The 23659-nt window shown below is 34.2% G+C and overlaps 1 protein-coding gene and 1 long non-coding RNA gene across 7 annotated transcripts in view; one reads left to right on the forward strand and one right to left on the reverse strand.

Annotated features, from left to right (window-relative positions):
* Positions 1-23659, forward strand: part of LOC117163938 (uncharacterized) — a 56500-nt gene that overhangs the window by 1900 nt on the left and 30941 nt on the right. For all 5 annotated transcript variants that reach the window (XR_013060597.1, XM_076626154.1, XM_033346684.2 and 2 more), the window contains exons 2-4: positions 3694-3899; positions 14518-14650; positions 22721-22854. Coding sequence is in view for 4 of the 5 variants with exons in the window: in XM_076626154.1 (XP_076482269.1) it covers positions 3694-3899; positions 14518-14650; positions 22721-22854 (473 nt within the window). In the remaining variant the exon portion in view is untranslated. The remainder of the gene's footprint in view (positions 1-3693; positions 3900-14517; positions 14651-22720; positions 22855-23659) is intronic.
* On the reverse strand, positions 608-5403 carry LOC143303956 (uncharacterized). Of its 2 annotated transcripts, none has more exons than XR_013060599.1 (3): positions 5013-5403; positions 4807-4907; positions 608-1860 (listed from the first exon to the last, which is right to left on the reverse strand). It is a non-coding gene; the product is annotated as an uncharacterized LOC143303956 (long non-coding RNA). The 2 variants fall into 2 exon arrangements; XR_013060600.1 differs by having other exon boundaries at positions 5017-5401.

Consider the following 23659-nt stretch of genomic DNA (forward strand, 5'->3'; position numbering starts at 1 on the left):
TCGTCGCAACGTTACACGGCACACGGTCCGAACGTTAACGCGATAACATATAAATTTGATCGTAACAGCTGTTTCATTAATTATAAGTGAAAGTTTATTGGTTACTTTGAAAGATATGACCCGGGATCCGAAATTTTTGTTCAATCTATAGTTGAAATTTTATAATTGAAGAGATAGATATTGCTAATCCCTTGCTTTATCATTTTTTCTGTATATCTATCTATATACATATTGTCGATCGTATGTATTAGGATTCCTAGTCTCTACGTCTATTGGGAAGCTAATAAATTTTACTTCATTTAGTACTTTACATTGTATGGCGCGTGTGAAAATTAGGAGAAGAACACAATAAATCATATTTTCCATTTTCTACAGAGAAGCAGTTTCAAAATTCAGTAAATTATTTGATGCTGGGGTAAACACGTATGTTTCCACTTTCTCCATAATTTAAAAATATTGCACGCCTTGTATTAAAATATAGAAACATTAAAATAAAAGAATAAAAAAAAAATGTATTTATCCTGTAATATTCAAGTGATGTGAATGGAATTACAGATTTACCTATATTAAAATAACTAAAAAGGTAGGAGAAATGAAAAGCATTTAATTTGTATTAAACATCAGCATGATCAATGTTATAAATGTTTGTATTTATACTGGAGAGCTGTCTCTGCTTTCCCACCTTTTATTGGTGAAAATAATAAGAAAAGTAATCATATTATCAATATTGCCGTAAAGACGCCAATGGAATACAAAGGATTAAATGCCAACAACGAGTTGAAATTGAATTTTCAGACGAATAGAAATCTTGTTACGTTTGCTCCTTAATTCACGCTGCGAGTGTAACTCGATATTATAAAGCAAGGGATTAATAAGAATTGTTAATTTCAACCAATAATAACATTGTTAAATGCATCATAGTTTGAGAATCGTTACAAAGTTTTTACAATAATTATGCTTTTTAAGATATGTCAAATTGTTTTCTCTTATCTATGTTCTAGTTATTTAATGTGTTTTTAAAACGTGATAAAGATTTAGACTACTGTGGAGGACATTCGAATAATTTTAGATCTAAATTTCCTATGGATCACAATGCGGTGACAGTTGATGCATCAGAACGTTATCAGTTTATCAAAAATCGATCTTCAATCATGATCGTAATAAACTCGACGATAATAATGGCGGACCTGATCAGTTCGTTCTATCAAATTATTTTAAGCTCTCCGAAAAAATGTCGTATCGTCGAGTTTATTTCTACTAATATAATAGAAAAATTATCTGAAACAACTAAAAATCAAACAAGAGGATTATTCGTTTTATTTTGCCTTATTTTTTGTATATATCTATTATAGATTTTGTACTATCGAAATATTTTTTAACCGTCATTATAATTGTGACCAGCTTTCATGAAACGTAGCCATTAATTATGATTTTAATAAACGTATAAAACGAGGAACACAAGATTTGTTTTAGCGGACGCAGCCGAGCACAATGTTTAAAGTTTTATGTCATGTTATTGAACGAGTAGAGTTTCCCGGTTTGTTGTCCCGAAAATAAATTAACGATTTTGTTATTGTCAACGATGTAATTAGGGGCGAGGGACAAGAAGGGCAAAACATTTTGTTGTTGAATCGTAACGAGGCAAGTTTCCCGTTATATCTGTTGCTGCGTGTACTTTTCACTACGTATAATAACGAGACATTTGAGATTCGTTAAACGAATTATTATCCATTCAAGCCCACCGCCATTATCATGTGAAATGTTCTTTTATCCTGCATGTGCTCTGTATCGTGTTTTTATCTGCATTTCAGCCATATTTCGCTTTAAATACTCTACAATAATCTTCTTTTTTTCTGAAAACTGTTTGAATATGATCATATTTTATATTTTGATTATATTATATATATATATATATATGTAGATATGTCAAAATATATATATATATATAGGATTAGCAACTAAATGATCGCGTATTTTAAATAAGAAGGAAAATTCAAAATTTTTGCTTAAAAATATAACTTTAGGTATTGTCCGTTTTTGTCGATGACCTTTTGCCATCTTTCAGACAGTGTCATAACTTCTGATTTTTGCCAACAAAAAACTGAATTAAATGTGATTTTACAACATCAGCGTCATTAAAAATTTAAGGAGTTCTGCATGGAACGAAATAAATGGTAATCTGGAGGCGCAAGGTCAAAGCTATATGGTGGATGTGACAACACATCCCAACCTAGTTCCAATAATTTTTGGCGAGTGACCAAAGATGTGCGGCGCCTTGCATTATCATGCTGGAAAACAACATCCTTACGATTTGCCAATTCTGGCCGCTTTTCTTCAACTGCATCGTTCAGTTTGGCGAGTCATTGAACGTACACGTTTGAATTAATCGTTTGGTTTCTTGGTAAAAGTTCAAAGTACAGAATTCCTTTATAATCCCACCAAACCAACAGTATAATCTCAGCTTTTGGTGTCGTTTGGGCTGGTTCATCTTGCATCACCCACGATCTTTTCAATTAACATTGTTATAAACTATCCACTTTTCATCGCTAGTAATCGGTCGTTTCAGAAATGGATCAATTGCTAATGCGTTGCGTCAAATGAATTTCCTTAATCCTTAATCCATTAATGACATAGCCAAGCTGTTTTAATTTTTTTTTAATGCATGTATGCGATACATTGAGGTTGTCTGCAATCTCGCGCGTTGTGCTATGACGATCTGAATCGATAATGGCCTTGATATGAATCTCATCAACTTCAACTGGACGGCCAGATCGTTGAGCATTTTTCAGTGAAAAATCGCCAGAACGAAATTTGGCAAACCCATTTTAACACTGCCTTTCTTTCAAGGCTTCATTCCCATATACGGCACACAACTTCTTGTGTGCTTGCGATGCGTTCTTGCCTTTTCGGTAATAATACAATAAAATATGTCTGAAATGCGCGTCTTGTTTTTCCATTTTTAAGTTGGGATAAAAACGAAACTAAATAACTAACCAATGCCATTTTTTTACTAAATTAAAGGTGGAAGTCCAAACAACAAGGAAACAATATAGGTTAGATGCTTTGAACACGTTGACGAAACAAAAGAATGTGCTAAAACCACCTATTGACAAAATCTGCAATCACTTAGTTGCCAACCCAATATATACTAAATGTACCTCTAACGATATGGATATTTCGCAATAATAAAATATAATATTTTCATAATGAAAAGTACATAAATGAAATAAAAGTACGTTAAGGAATTCGTAATATAAAATGAAAAACTTTGAAATGTTTGATGAATCAAATGATGTATGCTCAATATTACTAAGTGGTAGAAATGACAAACGGGATGTTTTTATGAGACAACAGATCTGTAACCATGTGGGATGATGTGAAATTATAATTATCTTGTAAAGGGGGAGAGAATGATATTTATTTGTTGGAATACTTCATATTTGTTTGAATATTTCATATGTTTCATATATATTCGTTATTCAGCGGTATTGGATACTTTAACGGAAAAGCTCGGGAAATGGGATTATAATTATGCGATCAAAGGAAAAAGAAGCATAGAGATATGTAGTTGTCAAAATATTTGATAAATTTTATACTTTAATGAAAAAGATTGGAAAGTCAAATAATCATAAAAGCTACTTCCCTAGCGAGAAATTGTTATTCAAAAAGTAAAACGTCATCGGTGACTTTCAGATGCAACTTGCAAGGTGCATGTACGACTGATAGCACCCAACTACGTAACATACAACAGCACAGCTACTCTGCATTGCGATCATAATGTCCCAGATGCTGACTTGCATAAAGTCGAGTTCATGAAGGGTGACAAGAAGATATTACAATACATAAAGGATAGGGAACCGCCGTTCAAGGACTGGGAAGTAGAGGGCGCAAGCATGAAGGTGAGTTTTATACAATCAACATACGACTGGTCCTGGCTGTCTTCCAATTATGCAGTCTTTGAGCAATTACGTAGTCATACTCATCGCATATGCTACCCCGAGCAAACGATAATCTTCGAATTGACAAATCAGCTTTCTTTTCTTTTACTCCTTTTTTCTTTGATACAGTAAAATATCATTGACTTAAGATTGTGTTGGTATTATATTTTCACGCATATTACATCAACGCATTCATTTTATATTATATCTAATACGGTTAATATTTTATGTGTCGTTGATATAATATTACCTGTAACCTTGAATTCTTGACGTTTTATGTGCGTATCGGCTCAACTTTTTATTTTATCATATTTTAAACGTTGATAAATGTATTGTTATTTATAATTTACTATCGCATCCGTGTTTTATGTTGTGTTTTAGTATTTTCTGGTAGATATAACTTTGAATTTTATTTCTCTTAAATGGATAAAATTTTATAATTTATTATGACATTTATCTTATACGAGGCGTTTAAATATTTTACGATACAACTTTTTTATTTCGTTCGTGTTAAATGAATTTTAAAATCTCTTGAAATTTACGGTTTTAAGTTTCCTCGTTTATCGATTTCGGGTCTGCATTAATTTATTTGAGGTTATTTAAAGTTTTGGCGAAAATAATAGACTTTATATCACTACACTTTATATCATATTTTATGTCACATTGATCTTCCGCTTCATATTATCGTTTTGTATTAAATAATTGTCTTTAGTTAATTAGTTTCCTTCAAATAAGCAGAAAATATGGAGAAACGGTCATTGATGATACCCGCTTACGAATATTATACATGAAAAAGTAATTCATTAATCTAATGCATTTAACGATTCCGTGATACTTTGATAGATGAGTACGTGTTCGAGTTACATACCGGCTTCCTGTGTATTCGTGTCTAGTATTGTTTAGAAATTTTTTGCCTTCTATCGGAACGTGTGATGCTGGAACTTTTCGAGTCTCCATTAATGTAATTGTCTGGAATTAATATTTTTATTTTGATCGGATGAAAATGAAGTGTCAGTATCAAAATTAAAATCAATCTTGTCAACGATTACAATACTGATTTGATACTTTTAATACCTGCCTTATCGATCGAGTTTATCTATGCCGCCTTTCCCAGCGATTCACCGACATCGCATCAGGTCCGTTCACCAAATTTCAATCTCCTGCAGTTTACAGCCTGACCTCGTGGTCGCGACTCGCGACTCGCGGCTCGCAGCTCGCGACTTACGGTTCACCCCAGGTTCGTCCGTAACTGATTCCATTCTAGAGGTTTCCTGATTGATTTCGCGCCAGGTTCATTCTCGCGAACAAAAATTCGTTCACGTATTTGCTAACACATTGCAATCGTCTTTTGCGCTACTCGAAGCTCGTGCTCGTAACTCGTAACGAGGTTATATCGTTACATCCATCGTCGTGTCAGTGCCAATATGAAAGCGAAAAGAAAGAGTATGCAAAAAGCTTAAAAGAAAATTATGCGTAAAAATATTTAGAATTTTAAAATTTATCTTATGAAATAAATCAAAATAAAAATATTCCGTTCAATGTATTTAGGTATTCGTTTTTGGAGACCTATATATTTGACTGGATAATAAATAATTTTTGTGTATCGTCACAATTGAAAGAGGTACATACAATACATGTAGGATATATGTTTAAGTAGCTATTTCTGGATAAAACATCTTGTAGGTGTATTTATTGAATAAGGTCATATAATTATTTTAGCTTATCTAGTCTCTTGTGCGTAGTCTTGTAATGCGTGATAAGTAATAAGTAACGAGTAACGAGGTCATATCGTTACTGTTATTTTTTAGTATCTAAAACATTAAAAGTTTTTTTATTTTCTTTTATATCAATGTATAAGTATGCATAGAGTACTAAAAGCATGTTATCATTATCATTACTATTATTATTATTATTATTATTATTATTATTATTATTATTATTATTATTATTATTGCTGTTAATACAGAAATACACGAACATTCTCATTGATGAAAGTAGACTATCTTCTGCACCATTTAATGGATCAAAATTACAATGGCCGTCATGGTCAGTAAAGTTCAACGAACATGCATATATCGTTAATGTGCCGATGCATTGGGGTTCTATAGTACATACCTCGTCTGATCTAAAAATAAATCATTCAACGAACCCGTCTGGCTTCTTTTTTAATACTTTAATCCATATAGGTCTGAACTTGAGTCTAGATTAACAACCGTATCACGCTCGAAAACGCATTTCGCTGCAATCGAATCGAACGGTTTTGAGAAAATTGTTGATTTACTCCATTTGAATGTTCGATTTAATCTGTTTGAGTAACACTAGTTTAATGTGCAATCACATGGACAAAGACGCGTAATAGATTTCAGTTACAATGAGTTGCACCTAGACTTAAAAACCTTTTCTTGGAAAAGGGCAAGAATTCAATTTTTTATTTAAAGATTATTGTTTAAAGTATTTGTGTTTGTTTAAAGGCATTAATTATAATTAATGATTATTGTAATATTTTTGCGTAGAAAATAATTAATGTAAAGAACTTTTTTTATTTAAAAAATTGAATGTATATAATATTTTAACGTTAAAAAATCTTTATCATTTATCAGATTTTTATGGGTACCTATGAGAAAACTGTTTGCAATATATAAAAAGGACTATTTTTTTCTTATTATAAGTATGATAATAATCGTGTCATTTCGCCTTTCTAAGTTTAAATGTAATAAGATGACTCTTAAGCCGTTTGCTCCATAATTATATAGAAACGAAAAGTTTTTTCAAGTATCCATTTGTAGCAGATACCTCGATGTGGTTAATAGATAATTTCGTTTCTTTTAACCTACAATTACATATAAGCAGTGTTTGTAACAGGCTTTCGTTAGTAGTTGATAGGTAAATTATAGTTAATTATATAGCTATTTTTATATGAATATCGTCGTTGTCTTTCTTGTAACTTGCATGTCGCTTTCCGTTTCACTCCCATGTTCCACTACATATCGTCTTACTCTACTTGCACGGTTAGATTATTGTACAATATGTGTCCGATCAGATATAGCGTTATTCCACTTCTACGTTCTACGGTCAGCATATATATATGTACAATATAAATGTGTAATTAATTCAGGCTCGTTCGTTTATTCTTGCGTGAAAAGACCTATTTAGTACTGTTTTCATTCGATTTCTCTCTTGATATATTACTTTTTAAAGATGTCGTATCGTTTTTTCATGGGTTAATTCAAAAGAAAGAGAACAAGGCAGGAGGATATGATTGAAACGACTGAAACGAGAAAAAGGCCATCGTTTAAAATAATCAGAAAGTAATTGATTTCATCGATCATATCGATTTCGACGGACAAATGAATAAATAAAGAAATAAGGCAAATATATCAAGATCCACTTAACCGAATTGTTGTATCGAATATTCATGTTTTTCATCTATTACGAGCAACGTAACAAAATTAATGCTTGACGATATACATATGTATGTACAAGTACATATAAGCTATATTTGTCGAAAGGACGATGAATGAGCTACTTGATATACTAACTTTCTGACTCTTTCCCCTATATCCACAAATGCAAAACTTTTATCTGATAAAATCAACATGAAATGTTAGAGTCGTGTATTGTCAAAATTATGCGAGACTGGTTTATATGTTATATTATCAACGTGATTACTCACACATTTATTATATATATTAGATATATTAATGAATTATAATAGACACAAAAATACAGTCATATGTATTTTATTGTGTCTTATAATTTGTGAATTGTAAGCGTTAAATAAAACTGGGATACGGTTGATGTTACTTTTCGTGCTGATTCAGATCATAAACAAAATGTCGTATTAAAATAAGTATCATATGAAAAATTGTTGATAAACTAAATATCATATAACTATTTTTTACAAAAGTATTGTATACCTACATAAATACATATATTTAAAAAATGTGATAGTTGAAGAGATATCGATAAAACTTGTTTATTTTGACCAATTTTTACATAACTAAATAAAAATTAGTGTCTGAAGTTGTACATAGTTGTATAAAATATAAATAATTTTTTCTAATTACTTGAAGAGAATTTGAATAAATAGATATTCTCTTATGTGTGTCAGTTATCGACTTTATTTGCAGAAGCTGTAGGTAGAATTTCGGAACTTTCTGGTATTACTAAGCGATATTTTATGAAGACAACTTTGACAAACAGAATCTATAATTTCTATTCTTCATCCTATTCTTTAAAAGTTCAAACTATAAAAAAGAAATAACTATTTGAAGAGTTTTATTTTCTATTTCTCTTAATTATAATAAATTACTTTTGTCACAAAAGCAAGCATTATTTTTTGTCAGAACAAAAGAAACGCAATCGATAATGTTAGATTAATTTACTCCAATTAAAACGTAAATTATAAACATATCGACAAAAATTTATAGTCTTTGTTAATGCAATATTCTTTTAATGAATTTTAAGAATATTTTATACCAAATATCAAAGATTAATTTGAGCACAATTTCATTGAGACTAACAATGGACTAACTTGTAAATTATTTTATAAGAGACACGAGATTTCTATAATAAGTATAAAAGAAACGGCATGGCTTTAATTATACGTAGAACGACGGTTCACATCGGTGTTTCAAGTTCACTGCATGTTCAGTGTTCAATGTTCAATGTTCAATGTTCAATGTTTAACTCATGCTTCGTGCAAACGATTTACTTTGCGTTACGAACTGCGTCGTGCTTGAAACATCAAGAGTAACGTAGAAAAAGTGGTCATTAAACGCGTATCTTCTCAGTGTTCTGTTTACTCTATACTCTGCTCCCTCTGTCTCTGACATATATGCATAGCCTTCTACACTCTACACTTTACGTCTACATAGTATACCCCGTGAACGTTGCTGAACTTTGCACTTCAGGACTCATGAACCTGGTAACTTGAATGCCCGTAAGGATCAAACAGAATTATCCTCTTTTAGCCATGAAAAGAGGAACTAGGAGTTTAATGGTTGTTACGATTATTTAATATTCGAAAACGTTATTTAATACCTGATTGATTTTTATGCTTCTAAAACAGCCTTTTACAAACGTTAATTACCATTCTCTTCCTTTCTCTTCTTTAATACAACACACGTTCATGCATTTTCAGGATATAACAAGAAGTGAGGGTAAAATAAAATCAGAGCTATGAGGTAAATGCTCATGCTCCTATAGCATAACAGGGCTGCAATTAGAAAAAACGTACATTTAATCTCATCTTTAACTGTAACACATTGTAAAAAGAATGCGAAACGAAGGTTTGTTACATTCTTTGATAAAACTATTTTACTTTAATTGGGATAATTTATAAAAAGGCGTTTACAAGAAAATAAATAGAATATTATTTAGGAACACGTTTTTCAACAACATTCTTCAAACAAGATGATTGCAATTATAAAATTCTAATTGTAAGATACGATTCTTTCGAATACAGGGTGGTTGGTAACTGGTGGTACAAGCGGAAAGGGGGTGATTCTACGCGAAAAAAGAAGTCGAAAATATAGAATAAAAATTTTTCGTTTGTTTTCGAGAAAATCGACTTTGAATTTTCGCTCGGTACGCGTGCACTTTATCACGTCTCGTTATAACGGATCTCACTGTAGATCGTTGTCTCGATGGATATTATCGCAGTTTAAGTTTGTTTTTGCCGCAACGGAAAATTAGGAATACATAATGAAATAATATGAAGTAATCATAAAGTTTATTATTACAAAAATTGCTGAAAATATTGCCCATTCTTCCGAACACATACTTCTGCTCTTCTAATTAAATTTCTATGAACACTTTCTAACGTATTCGATTGTTTTAAAGTATGAAAGGCTACAATAATCTTTTCTTTCAATTGCTCGCAACTTGCGATTTCTTCAGAATAGACAATTGATTTAATATGGCTCCATAAATAAAAGTCAAGCGGAGTTAAGTCAGGAGAGCGTGGTGGCCAAGCTATTGTTCCAGCACGACCAATCCAGCCTTGGTAATGTTGGTTTAAAAAATTTCTCACATGAAGACTAAAATGTGGCGGTGCATCGTCTTGTTGAAAAATTAAACTTCCTCTAGTTCTCAGCGGTACATCTTCTAATAATTCCGGTAGTTTGTTTTGTAAGAAATCGAAATATGCTGCTGACGTTACATTTCCCTCGAAAAAATATGGCCTAATAATTAGATGTCCGATTATGCCAGCCCAGACATTTACGTTCCATCTTGCTTGAAAATGTGTTTCAAGAATAGAGTGAGGGTTCTCATTTTGCCAATTATGCATGTTATGGACATTGAACATGCCGTACCTTGTAAATTTCGCTTCATCGGTCCATACAATTTTTAACAGAAATTCTGCATCGTTGGCATGCTGTTGAAGCAACCAATGACAAAATGCCTTTCGCGAAATCTTATCATGAGGCATGAGTCCTTGTACTCTGGTGATATGATAAGCATGTAAGTTGTTTTCGTGTAGAATTCGAAGAATCGTGAAGCACCTAAAATTATACCGCAAAGAAAGGTTTCTTGCACTTATGTCAGGATGTTCCAAAACGTCCTTTAGTATTTGCTCTTCAACATTTACACTAACGCGTCGTCGACGACCACCATGTCGTCTAAGTTTTTCAAAAGAACCATATTCGCCGAAGGCTTCTGCTCTTTGAATAACACGTCTGTCAGGATGTCGACGATTGGGATACCGGTGTCTGTAATGATCAGCTGCGGCTGATGCGTTACCACCACACGCAACTAACGAATTATCATGTCCGTATATGGTATTCCCGATTGCTGTATGTAGACATGATGGTAGACTAATAGGTACTGACAGTGGATAGCGATAAAAGTCGGATAGTAAGTTAATAGGTAGGAAAACACTTCGGTCACATTGGAAGTGTTTATCAACATAACGTTAATCGAGACAACGATCTACAGTGAGATCCGTCATAACGAGACGTGATAAAGTGCACGCGTACCGAGCGAAAATTCAAAGTCGATTTTCTCGAAAACAAAGCCTCGAACGAAAAATTTTTATTCTATATTTTCGACTTCTTTTTTCGCGTAGAATCACCCCCTTTTCGCTTGTACCAATCACCCTGTATATACATATATAGATACCTTTAGAATTCTATACATTTAGTTTTATGTGAAAAATATTTTTTCATTTAAATTTGAAATTAAGTATGTGCTTTGTCACCTACTTGAATATTTAAAAAATGTAAATAACATTAGATTTAGATAGAATAATATCAATGAATCTAAACTACTATAATTACATAATCTAGTATTTGTTTCTTATTATACACAGTCGTTTGTCATTAATTTTTGAAAGGCTTATATCTTCGAATATATCGGGCTATTGTCTTTTTCAAATATTTATGTTGAAGTGGTCACCACTTCTAAGAAAACTCTATATCTGGTCTTTTTAGTTTTCTGAAGCACTGAAGTCATCGACAGCGTATAGTTAATAGACTGGGACGAAGGCAGATCATAGATAGTAGACAGGCGACGATGGCTTCAGGGTTTTCAGTTATAGGGTAACACTGGTAGCGTGCGGATCGGGACCAGCACAAATTATATTTCTACTTGTACTTACACTTCTGTATTAAAATATATTTTCTACTTTACAATTTATCCACGCGTTCCTCTGTTCATACATCTAATAACCTCAACAATTTACTTATTAAGTATGTATATACTTAGCCACAAATAAGGGAACTTGAAAATTTCGAAAAAGTTGGGGACTTTGCAAAAATGTAGTTTAAATGACGTCAACGATTTAATCACTTTTTGTTGTTATAAATAGAGGATTTATGGAGACAGAACCATTCCTCGAAACAATTGCAAATTCTTAATATGTAGTAAATATTTACGAAACCACGTAAGATATAAAAAAGAAATTGTAATTACAATTGTTTCATGCTCTATATTATGGTAGTAAAGAATTTTTAAAAGACCCTTCTTTTTCAAAATTTACTCATATCGTCTTTAATATTTTATAAGAAATTTTTAAAACCATATACATAGATGTCGGTATGTATAATACGTAGATACATACATACAATACATACACATATGGATATTACAAAATTTTTAGAATAGCCAAAATCAATCTTTCGTTTAAGAAAGCGTACTGTAATGAATGATACGGTTTATTCGCTGGAACAGGAAATGATTTCGCTATTACTGTCACGTTGGAATTACATTGCTACAAAGTTTCAAACTTTCCTAGAGGTTTGAGTTACCGAATTTCTCTTGCGAGTGATATAAAAATCTGAAAATTAAGAAAAATATACTGACAATATTTTTACCTATATTCCTGACTTATAATAATTCGCAAAAGATCGGTCAACGAAAACACGTGAAATATTATTTATTAACAGGTGTTCTAAGAGCGCATCCATTATATTTTTTAATAAAGGCTGTTGTTACGAATTTCGTACTTAAAAACACTCCGTTAGTTATAATAATCCGTAGAAAGATAGCGAATGAAAAATTGTGCAAAATATTGTTTAGATATAGCTCAGCTGCAACGCGTTCGTTGTGCTTCGTCGTTAAAGAATATACAGTATACACTTCTAGCCCGTTATCCAATCTTGTTTTACGCTCTCTTATATTACTTCATTTTTCGTGACCGTTATTATATACTCTACAGTCTACAATCTACGGAAACCAAACTCGTCTCGACATACGCTTACACGACGAGAACGTTGTAAAACAAAAATTTTTCTATGCGCGAATCTACGTGTAAGCGTCCTCGTGACCTGGAATTAAATAAAACATCGCTTTTCATTGGAACGAAACCACGAAGGCGTCGCCAGAGGAAATTGAAACACGGTATTAACGATAGTCTGTATTATGTCGAGAGACAATATCGAGATGGACTTTCTTAACCAGTGGCCGATACCACGTGAAACAACCTGCATCGCAACATGCGACGTTAATAAAAATATAACACGATACCCTCGATTCGTGACATATCCCGTCAGAGTATATCCAAGCGTTGTCAGATTAAAGAACATGAAGTAAAAAATAATAGGGTATAATGAAAATACATTCTTTTTAGATATCTGATCATTCCATACTTAAACGATGCCATACTTATATATATTATAAATTGTGTATACATATAATGGCTCACGAACATGTTCCAATATTAAACACAGGAAATTTATATGAATATATTATGTACATTATACGAAATTTGTGGCAATTTCTGTAGCACTGTAATATGATACAACTATCATGATTGTAATAGGAAAGTTGCAAAACAATTCGAAAATGTATATGAAAGTTTATAAGACATTTATTGCAAATATACACTTAGTGAAAAATTAGTATACAGCATGAATTGTAGCCTCACTAAATATTGTGGTTTGTTAATATAGTGCATAATTAACTATTCAAATACGTTGGTAAATTTTGTGAAGTGTATGTTTCCAATAAATAGTGTGTAGCTTCTATATACGTACATTTCTAAATGTGTTTCAAAGATCAATATAATCACGATAGTCGTATCGTGTTACAGGATTAATAAAATTTCAAAATTATTTAAATTTATTATATGTGTACACACGTATACTTTCGTGAGTCATAGTATATAACGTGGCATGTAAAAATATCAATGTTATCGTATTTGTTGATGAACGATGTATTATTTATTGCTTTTTCACACGACATTCCTCCTTTTTAATCATTTTTTAACTCTTCTCTTGAAAACTTGTGAAAATTAAACACTTTTTTATTCTTTATAACATTTTGCCCTTATCAAATTACATATTTTGTCGTCAAATAAATAAAAGTTTATTCATGTTACGTATAGAAAATAAAGTGGATGACGGAACAAATTCCAACTGTATTTTATTCTACATATGTAATGTCGTTTCTACTCTGTGTGACTGACCACTGACACGATGGAACAGACTTTCCGGTTCATTAATATTGAACATTTCTCTATTGATGTTATTTGTAATTCTCTTAATTAGTGATTATGTATACGAGTTGCGGCAGTTACTATTCGATCCTACTTTAGCGATTCAAAATGTAAAATGCAAAATGCAAAATAGAGAAAGATACTACTTATAAAATGGCTTGATACGAGTATATACGAGTGCAGGCGCTCACGAGAATATAATATTTGAACATTTATAAATATTTATAAGTATTTGAACCTCTTATAAATTTAGATATTTATATGACACTTGTAATTTTTTCATATGGGTAAGATCTATATGGAATGCAGTGCAGTCCTTTTAGCTTTCTACTTGATTCATCTGTAATTTTACAACACCATATAGATAACAATTTTTCTCTTTTCTACATTTCATTCCTTTTCTTTCAACGCCTACACGATCAAAGAACAGACGTTTGATCAATTTCTGAGGAATCGATACACAAACGTTCCTTTCATTTTCAACCATGCTTTCGCACGCAAGAGGCACTGATAAAGGCAGTGGTATAATGGCGAAGGATTTGAGTTTGAACGAGTACACGGAAACAGTGGTCGCGTTTTATTTATTTTATTTAATAGAAATTTTTTACCACCTACTAGCACTAAAACACCGTTTGTTTACAGCGCTTTGAAAATGGCACGACAATCAAATTAGAGAATGTCCGTTACGAGGCATCCGGCTCGTATAGCTGTGAAGTTTCGATGTCGATTCCTATTTATAGCCAGATTTCGGAAAGCGTTCCAATGGAAGTTATAGGTAAGAGAAGATAAATATCTACATTTATATATCTTTATATATATCATAATATTTGAAACTCGCCATGACGCTGCTGTAGCGTTATCAGTTATAATCTACAATTTATGTTACGACTATGATGATACAGTATAATTTTTTATAAATGAAGGATTCAGCCAAAGAGCGATATAACTGTGTCTTAAAAAAAAAAAAAAATGAGATAAATCCAAGGAACAATGTATAATCTTGGTAAACACCAATTACTAAATAGTAATTTCTAGAGAATGTTGTATAGTTATTTACAATATCCATCTCACCCATCTCGATGATTTCTGAGTATGTGTAGAAATCAGCGTTTTGAACCACTTTTTCCTATACATATAATTTGCAATATAAAGAAACTTATTCGTTAGATACCATTATTTATCATACCATATTAATCTCATTATGATACTATTTCAAGCCGAATCAAACGTTGGAAAAGATGCAAACGAAACAAAAAATTATATGGTACTCTTTATTCGCATTTCTATTCGTTTCATCCTCCAACGCTAGTGCAACAGATCGAAGCTCATTCTCTGCCCATTGTCTTCTGTTCGATCTTTTCACGTAGGTTCGCATTGTTTGCTATAAATACACATTGTTTACTGAAATAAGTAAGTTGCAACCACTATACTGACGCGGCATTTTACTCCAATATGTTGAGAAAGATGCTAAACTCGTTAAATAGGTAAAATTTTATGCTTATCGTTTGTGCAAAAGTAAAAGAAATTTCGAAAAATTCGTCTTTTCCGGTTTGCAACCTGCTACTGTTAATAACAATCCTTTCTTTTATTACAATACGAAATATTATACTAAGCTGCAGCAAAAATTTTTGCGGACGTCGTAGCATAAATTTCTTCGACATACTCATGTTGTATGTTACAACAAATGCTAAGTGATTTTCTTTATCAATTGACGTAACGGAAGAATTCGTAAGTACACATAATAGATAACATAGACTGAATAGACTTCAGAATTCTAATTACTTAGCATCTTCTATTTGCCATCTTTCCCCTAATTACCTTATGTACTTATATCTACATTTATTTCAGTTTGATGGCCTAAAATTGGCTTTACATAGTTCATAAACATAAAAAAAACTAAAACTAAACTTACAGATAACTACGATAGCATAAAAATATGTCAGTTCTTTGATAATCCTTCTTTTTTATCTTTAAATACTTTATCTTTATATAATCATTCTCCCCATTACGTTTCATTCATCTATTCGTTCATTCCGCCATCCATTTAATCTATTTTTTATAACACTTGTATTTGTACCTTATTTCTCAATAATTACATTTTTCTTCTATTCTTTTCCTTCTTCCTTTCTATTCTCCGCCACCACCTTTTTCATGTTTTTATTTCTATCCAGAATTTCCTTGACGTACAAATTCATCCTATCTATCGTTTCACATTCCTCCTTCCAGTGCTCCAACCAGTCCTCCTATTTTTCATACAACGTACGTGTCTTTTTCTCCTGTTTCGACCAGGATTTATTTGCCTCTTTCAAACTATCACATCTGATCCTGACTAAAATTCTTTCATCTCCAATTTTAAATATAAGAAACATCGTTATAAAAGATTGAATCTCATATCTATAATATTAATAATTTGCAATTAGAGTATATCTATAGCTTTTAAAAAGTTAGTGTTTAAATTTCACTCATATTACAAATATTTCAGGGGGCATCATAATATTTCACCTGTAAAGTATATCTATCTTATTCTACTTTCGTATGAAACGTAAAATTATAATAAGAAATATGTCCTTTGACGGACAACAACAAACGAGACAAAATGTCTTCTATTCCAAATAGATTAGTCACGCAAAGATTAATAGCGCTAAATCACTGTAGAAACTTAGGAACTATAGTAAAATGTGGAGGTTGGACTTTGAAAAGTGTATAACATATTAAAAAAGTTCCTTTGCAATACAATTATCTATTAATAAGCGAAAACCAAAGTTTGAAAAAATGGGAAATGTTATAAAATGTGAAAAAGTACTTGTAAATCAATTACAAGAATTCTTTGATGTAACATTGCTGTGAAGACACTGAGAAATGAAAACATTGACTTTTATATTTTATACCCTAACTATTAATGTCATTTTTAAATATTTGCAAAAAGCACTCATATAATCTATATAACCTATATGTAAATCCATAATATAGGATTTATTTATTCAGAAATATTAGAAATAAGGGTTTTCAATGATTTCTATCCTAAATGATAAGTTTATTGATAGATGGATCCATTTACAATGGATTAGACAGGAAACGATGGTCATTTAACATGAACTAAATACAGTAATGTGCTATAACTAAGACAACTTTATAGATAATTCACAACTCACAACTAATAATTTATAACTGATAGCAACTTGGCAATTCAACTCTCAACTCCTCATAACTGGACTTTTAGTTAACGATTTTTTTCTTTTAACGTGGGCAAATCCTCATGGACGGGGTACTGTCGGACTCAAATCGACTAAAAACCCACGGTGGACGCCCTAACGATTGGTAGGAGTGCCCCGGGATCCCTTGGGAATTATTGCCGGGGCACACCTTCTCCCTGATGGTGTTATCGGAAGTCATCCTCCGTTGATTGACCGTTAGGGACCACTCCTCCTAACGCCACGCTGCCTGGGCCGTCGTGCAAATCCGAGGGGGGGGGGGGCAGACCCTCCTCGGCTTGACAGCACTTTCGATGGATGTTGTCCTCTCTCCCTTTCTCTCTCGGCACGCTTCTTTGCGAGCATGACCTGCTCGCAGTAGGAGCGGACGACGATGTACTCCTGTTGCCCCCTCAGCATGGCTTTTACGATCGCCTCGGGGGCCAAACTCTCGCCGATGGCGAGTCGTAGGACACGACGCGGTTCCTCCCACGCAGGACAGAACTCCAGCGTGTGCTGTGCTGCGTCTTCTTCTTCCTCGCATAGGTGGCACGTGCTAGTCATTTCTCGCCGAATCCTTAGCAGGTACTCTATGAGCATCTGCGTCATCTTGTACGTCAGCGGGAGCCCGCCGCGATCTCTCCAGGTCTCCCAGTTCGGTAGGACCGCTCCAACGGCTCGATGAGGCCGTACCGTATCCTTGGCAGCGAGCTGAATGCGCCATCGTTCCCAGGTCTCGAGCCTTGCCTCCTTCCGAACGTCGTGGACCGACTGGCTGGCGGAGGGCGTATCCCCGCCCGAGCACAGGCCCCGCAGGTGATGTACACCCGTCGGAGGACTAGGGCCTGTAGCTCGAACGGAGGAGACGTCGCCAGCACAGACGCCGATGCGTAGAATATGGTCCGATATCCCCTGACTATTCGGATGGTGGTAGTCCTCTGCAACCTCTTCAGCAGCAGTAAGCTGCGACGACTCCTCGGCAGATCTTCCGCCCACACCGGGGCCCTATACAGTCGACGAACTCCGACTCCGGCCCCGCCGATGTTTGGTAATAGGCCGCATAAGGCGTTGGCTGCGGCCGTCACTTTAGGAACCAGGAACTCGAAGTGCGGCCCGAACGTTCATTGGCTGTCGATCGCGAGGCCCAGGTATTTCATCTGGAGCCCTCCCTGTACTGCCTTTCCGCGGATGTTCACACAGAGGCCAGGAGGAGGGGTTCCCGTACGGTGTTGGTCGAAGAACTACATGGCCTCAGACTTGGCAGGTGACACGCTCAAGCCTAGCTCCTGGATGGCGCGAACCGCGCACGCCACGACGACCTCGCCGAGTTGCAGAGTCTCGTTAAACCATCGTCCCCCGGCCAGGACCAGAGTGTCATCGGCGTAGCATACGATGCCCGTGCCCGGAGGCAGGAGGCAGCGAAGGACCGAGTCGTCGACCGACCTGGTGCCACGTCACGAGAGGCCATCCTCTTCTTCGCTTCCAGCAGCTCGTCGTCGGCGACATCCACCGTCCAGATGGAGAAGATCACCCCTGGGACGCGCTCACCGCCATTCTCGCGAGAACTTTCCGCAGGGTCTCGTTTTCCTCATCGAGCACCGACGGCCTCGATTCCTACCGCCTCCTTAAGGATCCTGATGTAGGTTCTTTTAAGGTTGGACGATATAATTGCCACTCTAATTATCTCCTCGACCCTCCTGATCATCTCAACACCGATATTAGCAGCCGTAACAGTCCTTATACAGCCGTAGCAGTCCTTATAGTGCAAGTCACCTACCGTTTCTTGCCCCTGGACCACCCAGATATTACAGAGAGGTTCGACTTCAACGAGACTAACGATTCCTCGTCGTCGGACCTCGTGCAGGTTCTCCAGTAGCCTTCTAGGGAAGATGATCCGGCGTCTGAGACCATGGAGGGAGCCACAAACGGGCCCTCCGGCCCGTCAGCCGATCTCAATAACCCCCTCACCAGACGCAGAAGCCAATCCGGGGGCCTGACGATCCATCTCCGAATGGCCGTGGTCGTAAGATGACAACGCAGCGGAGCCCACAACGCAGGACTACCCACAACTACGCGAGTCTCTCCTACTGGAATCTCCCTCCTCTGCACCGTAAACTGTATATTTTTACGTCTGATATCGTTTCTGTGATTGTTTATTTAAATTTCGCCGAGGTCGTCACCATTAATTCCAGTCCTAGTGCCACTTACTCTTCCGCACCCTACCCCGGTTAAAGCCGGTATAAAGTGACGGGGAGCTCCAACGAGAAGGTGAGGTGAGCGTTCTTGACAGGTATGGGACTACCAACTTCTCCGAAATTCTCCACACCGGATCGGTAAACCGGCGGATGCGTAAGGGCACCGACCGGCCGCCACCTGGCTATAGGACAATATCAGATTCATCAGGGTTTCTCACGGCGTGGTACTACGCCGCGAGAACCCATACCCGTCTCGTGCTCCCCTCTTAGTTAACGACTGCTCACAACTCGACTCTCAACTAACGACTGTCTGTTGATTCGTCTTTCTTCCTTAAGCATCCCTTTGTCTTTTCTCATAGCCCCACCACGTACGTGTTTCGCAACCGTCCACGGCCATGGTCACGTAGGTCTCTTTTCTGCGTAACTATTCGACTGAAGGGCCGACGACACATCGCTTGGCCCATTGAAGTTCCCAGACCCTTTGACGATCTGTTCATGATACTATACTCGGCCATTCTAACAAATACATCTGACCTCAGATGTGCTTATCGTCACTCGCACTACTAACTCCAACAATGTCCAACTTCATATGATCAGTCAGCGTAGAGGCCGTTTGCGGCCCTTTGTGCTCACCTTTTCGCTGGTCCATGTAACGGTCATTCCGTAAAACTTTTACTATTCGATACGGCCCAGGGAGCTTCGAGTGGAACTTTAGCCCAGGACCGGCCTGCGAGTTCTTGATCGCCACCAGATCCCCCGTCTTGTATGTTGTCACCTTCTTGCGTTTCTGGTTAAACGTTCTTCGCGGATAAAAGGTCGGATTGATAGCTCGTACCATCTGAAATTTTGTCATAGCTGCCTCATTCTCGTTTTTCATTCATTCCTTAGAACTCATGTTCTCGCCATCCTTCATCAGGGTACCAATTATCATACATTGTGAAGGGGTTCCTTGTTGCACGACATTTATGGAACAATAATATTTGCATTTATGTTTCTGAAACGAAGGAAATGAATAATAGAGTAATTATGTGCAAGTATGTATAATACACGTTTGTTACATGCATCATAAAACGATATTGATATATGATACATAAGTAGAGATGGAGCCGAGTACCATTAAATTCAATTACACCCAATTTTATATCAACGCATAAATGCGTATTCGGATTTATATACATGTATGTATACATGTATATGGACGAATAAAGTGGTGTGTTGGTTATACATACTGGATACGTCATTCAGTATTCAGTATTGGATGATCAGTACTGCGTTACATGTTATACGAAATGGACATGAATTTAGCAAATTTTTATTATATGTTGTTTTGATAATCTTTTATTCAAGGTCTTACTAATAAATGCTAAATTAAAACGAGGAAATAAGATGTTTTCTTTAAGAGAGGTAAATGAAAAATATCGTATTTCGGTTCGAGATTTTAAATCAAGTAGATAAATTCGAGAGTGCGATTATTTTAGAATAAATTCTGAAACACATTTTTATATTCTGCATAGATGAAACGAAAGAAACACTTGATAAACAATCATCATTCGTTTGAAAGATATCGACCATGAATTCTCAGTCACAACGAATCTGATGAAAAAATTACGTATATCGACAAGTATAGACGACATCGAACGATCAATATACGTGTAGTATGTATAACATAACAAAACCACTTGCATTTATTATATTTCAAGGCGTTTAATGCGTTTATTCGTGTATGTACACGGACGTATCCGAATATGCATCCAGTACAAACGTAGCCTAAGTTGGCTCATGCCTTTTCCAACTACGCGATTGCAATTTATATTAAAATTTGTCTTCGTAAGATTCTAAACTTTCATCGAACGTTAATCTGGTACTAACACTTCACTTTATTCTTCATTGATCGACTGGTTAATTAAGCAATGTTTTCGTTTATATGGTAAAATAAAATCGTGATAAAACACAACATCCTTGCAGTAAAATTATGTGACTTTTATCGGCATAAGTCACAACAGATCCATACAGGTTAGAAGAAATTATTCGATTGAAAACAAATATAACATATATTATCATATATTTTATATAATATAATGTATTTGCAGGTGAAATTCATAGAAGGAATAATGTATAATTGCAAATACGGAATTTATTCTTTTTAATCTAAAATGTTTTTATTGTGGGAGTTCTGCTGAATAATAATTAACGGTATTTAACCAAATAATAATGTATATAATTGCAAATTGTCAAGTTATAAGCATAAATTATGAACTTTTCTTTTGTGACTTAGTAATTTTTCGTATCTATTCTTCGTACTTGTAATTATTTCCTTAAGAATATCTACTTGAATAATCTATAATCTATAAAATTCACTTGTAAAATTTCATTCATTCCATTACTAAACTCGTTAATGATCTTTAGGCGTATTTATTAATACTAATAATTCGTAATTTATGTCTTTTTAAATTGAATTAATATAATTATTGAAATTTTACAAATTATTAATGTTAATAAATATTCTATTATAACGGTAATAAGTTTGGTAACTATGTAAATAAAGATTTATAAAATAATTTTAAAAAATTATACAAATCAGCTGATTGTCATGTTTAACATAAACTTGTAGGATTTAGAAAAAGATGATAATGTTCGTGCAACAGTAGTCTATAACCGGTACTTGTCATTTTTCAATTTGATAATATTACTACATAATTATTCGATTATTGTGGTAGAAGGCCCATGTGCCGTGGAAAGTCCTGTCGCCCTTTAGGTCACTTTTTTTCTAATATATACTACGTTTATTAAACGTATCATTCTATACATATAGTATATACATATACATATACATAGAATAATATATTCATTGGGATTAGGTTGTCATAGTTGTCATAGTTGTCATAGTTGTCATAGTTGTCATAGTTTGAATAATTATATTATGTTTCTAGTGCAACTTGGCTTCCAGTTACACATTTGGTATAACGAATGAAACATTGTCTTTGTAGGTAGACGTGTATATTTATCTTTGTTCAGCGAACAATAGATGAACAAATTTCTATAAAATATATTTTTCTATTAAACGTCGAATACAGCAAACTAAGAATATATTCCTTCCGAAATATTTAAACACTCAAAGGGTCAATCTATCAAACATACAAAACCATTTCATTAATTATTTAATAAATAATGCGATTGAATTTTCGAAAAAGAATATATATATATTATTGAGTATATGTATATATTGGTTAAGAGAAGATGTTTGTTTGAATGTAATAAATTTTGTTAGTACTACATACATATATAAAGGCGCATTACATACAGCTTAGTTATAGCTTATTAAAAAATGAAAGAATTTTCTGCGTGACCTAATAAAAATGAAGCGAAAGTAAACATTTAGCGAAGTTTTCTGTAGCACTGAATTGTTCTTGCACTTCTCCAGAGTAATTCTATTCTAATTAATGTTATGAAATTGTACAGTCCCACAGACTGAAAACCCCAAAATCACGTTCAAGAAAAGCATGTACGTGGTCGGTGAAAGTTTAGAGGCAAACTGCACCTCCTCGGCTGCGCATCCAGTTCCTCACTTGACTTGGTACATAAACGGCAAGGAGGTGAGTAAATATCAAAGATAACAGCCAACAATTCAAAACGAATTAATTTTTACTCGGTAATGTCCTTAGCTTTAATCATTTAAAGTATACGTATAAGTATAAGTAAAAGTATACGTATAAGTATAAGTAAAAGTATTAAGTATAAGTATAAGTAAAACTACATCTTCACAATGTTTCTTTTTCTTCACGTGTTATCACTCACTGACAGCAGTCGTGTTTCACGAAATTTTCCTTTCTTCGTCTATTAACGTCAACTTTATTCAACGGATTAATTTAATTAGTAGCGCTGTCGTGTATGTCTTTAAAATTTTATTTATTTTCATATTGCTCGTTAATCTCAAATTTCAATTTTAATTTCCAACATACTTATATTTCCTAATACGATAAATATATAATATTTGAGGACTACAAGGGAATTATTTCAAGAAGGCGATGAGTCAAATTTCAATAATACTGTAATATTCAATATTATTATAATTTCAATATTATTAGCATATACCTAGATGCATATATCTACATATGAAGATATGTAAAGCTAAAGTGCAATCAACATTATATTAAGCATATACATTTGTGAACAAATTATACTAGGCTTTAGACCTATATCTATGAAATTTTATAAACAATTAAAAATACATTTAATATTATAATAATCAAAATATTTAAAGTGTTCAGTAAAGTACAAAATATATATGTATATACATTTTAGACCGAACCAATTTAATAAACCAATTAATTTTGGTATTAAGTAAAAAGTATCGTAAGTAAAGTATCTTAGAAATTGAGCTATAAATGTAAATGAGTA

Source organism: Bombus vancouverensis, chromosome 2 (assembly GCF_051014615.1).
Source record: "Bombus vancouverensis nearcticus chromosome 2, iyBomVanc1_principal, whole genome shotgun sequence".
Lineage (NCBI taxonomy): Eukaryota > Metazoa > Arthropoda > Insecta > Hymenoptera > Apidae > Bombus > Bombus vancouverensis.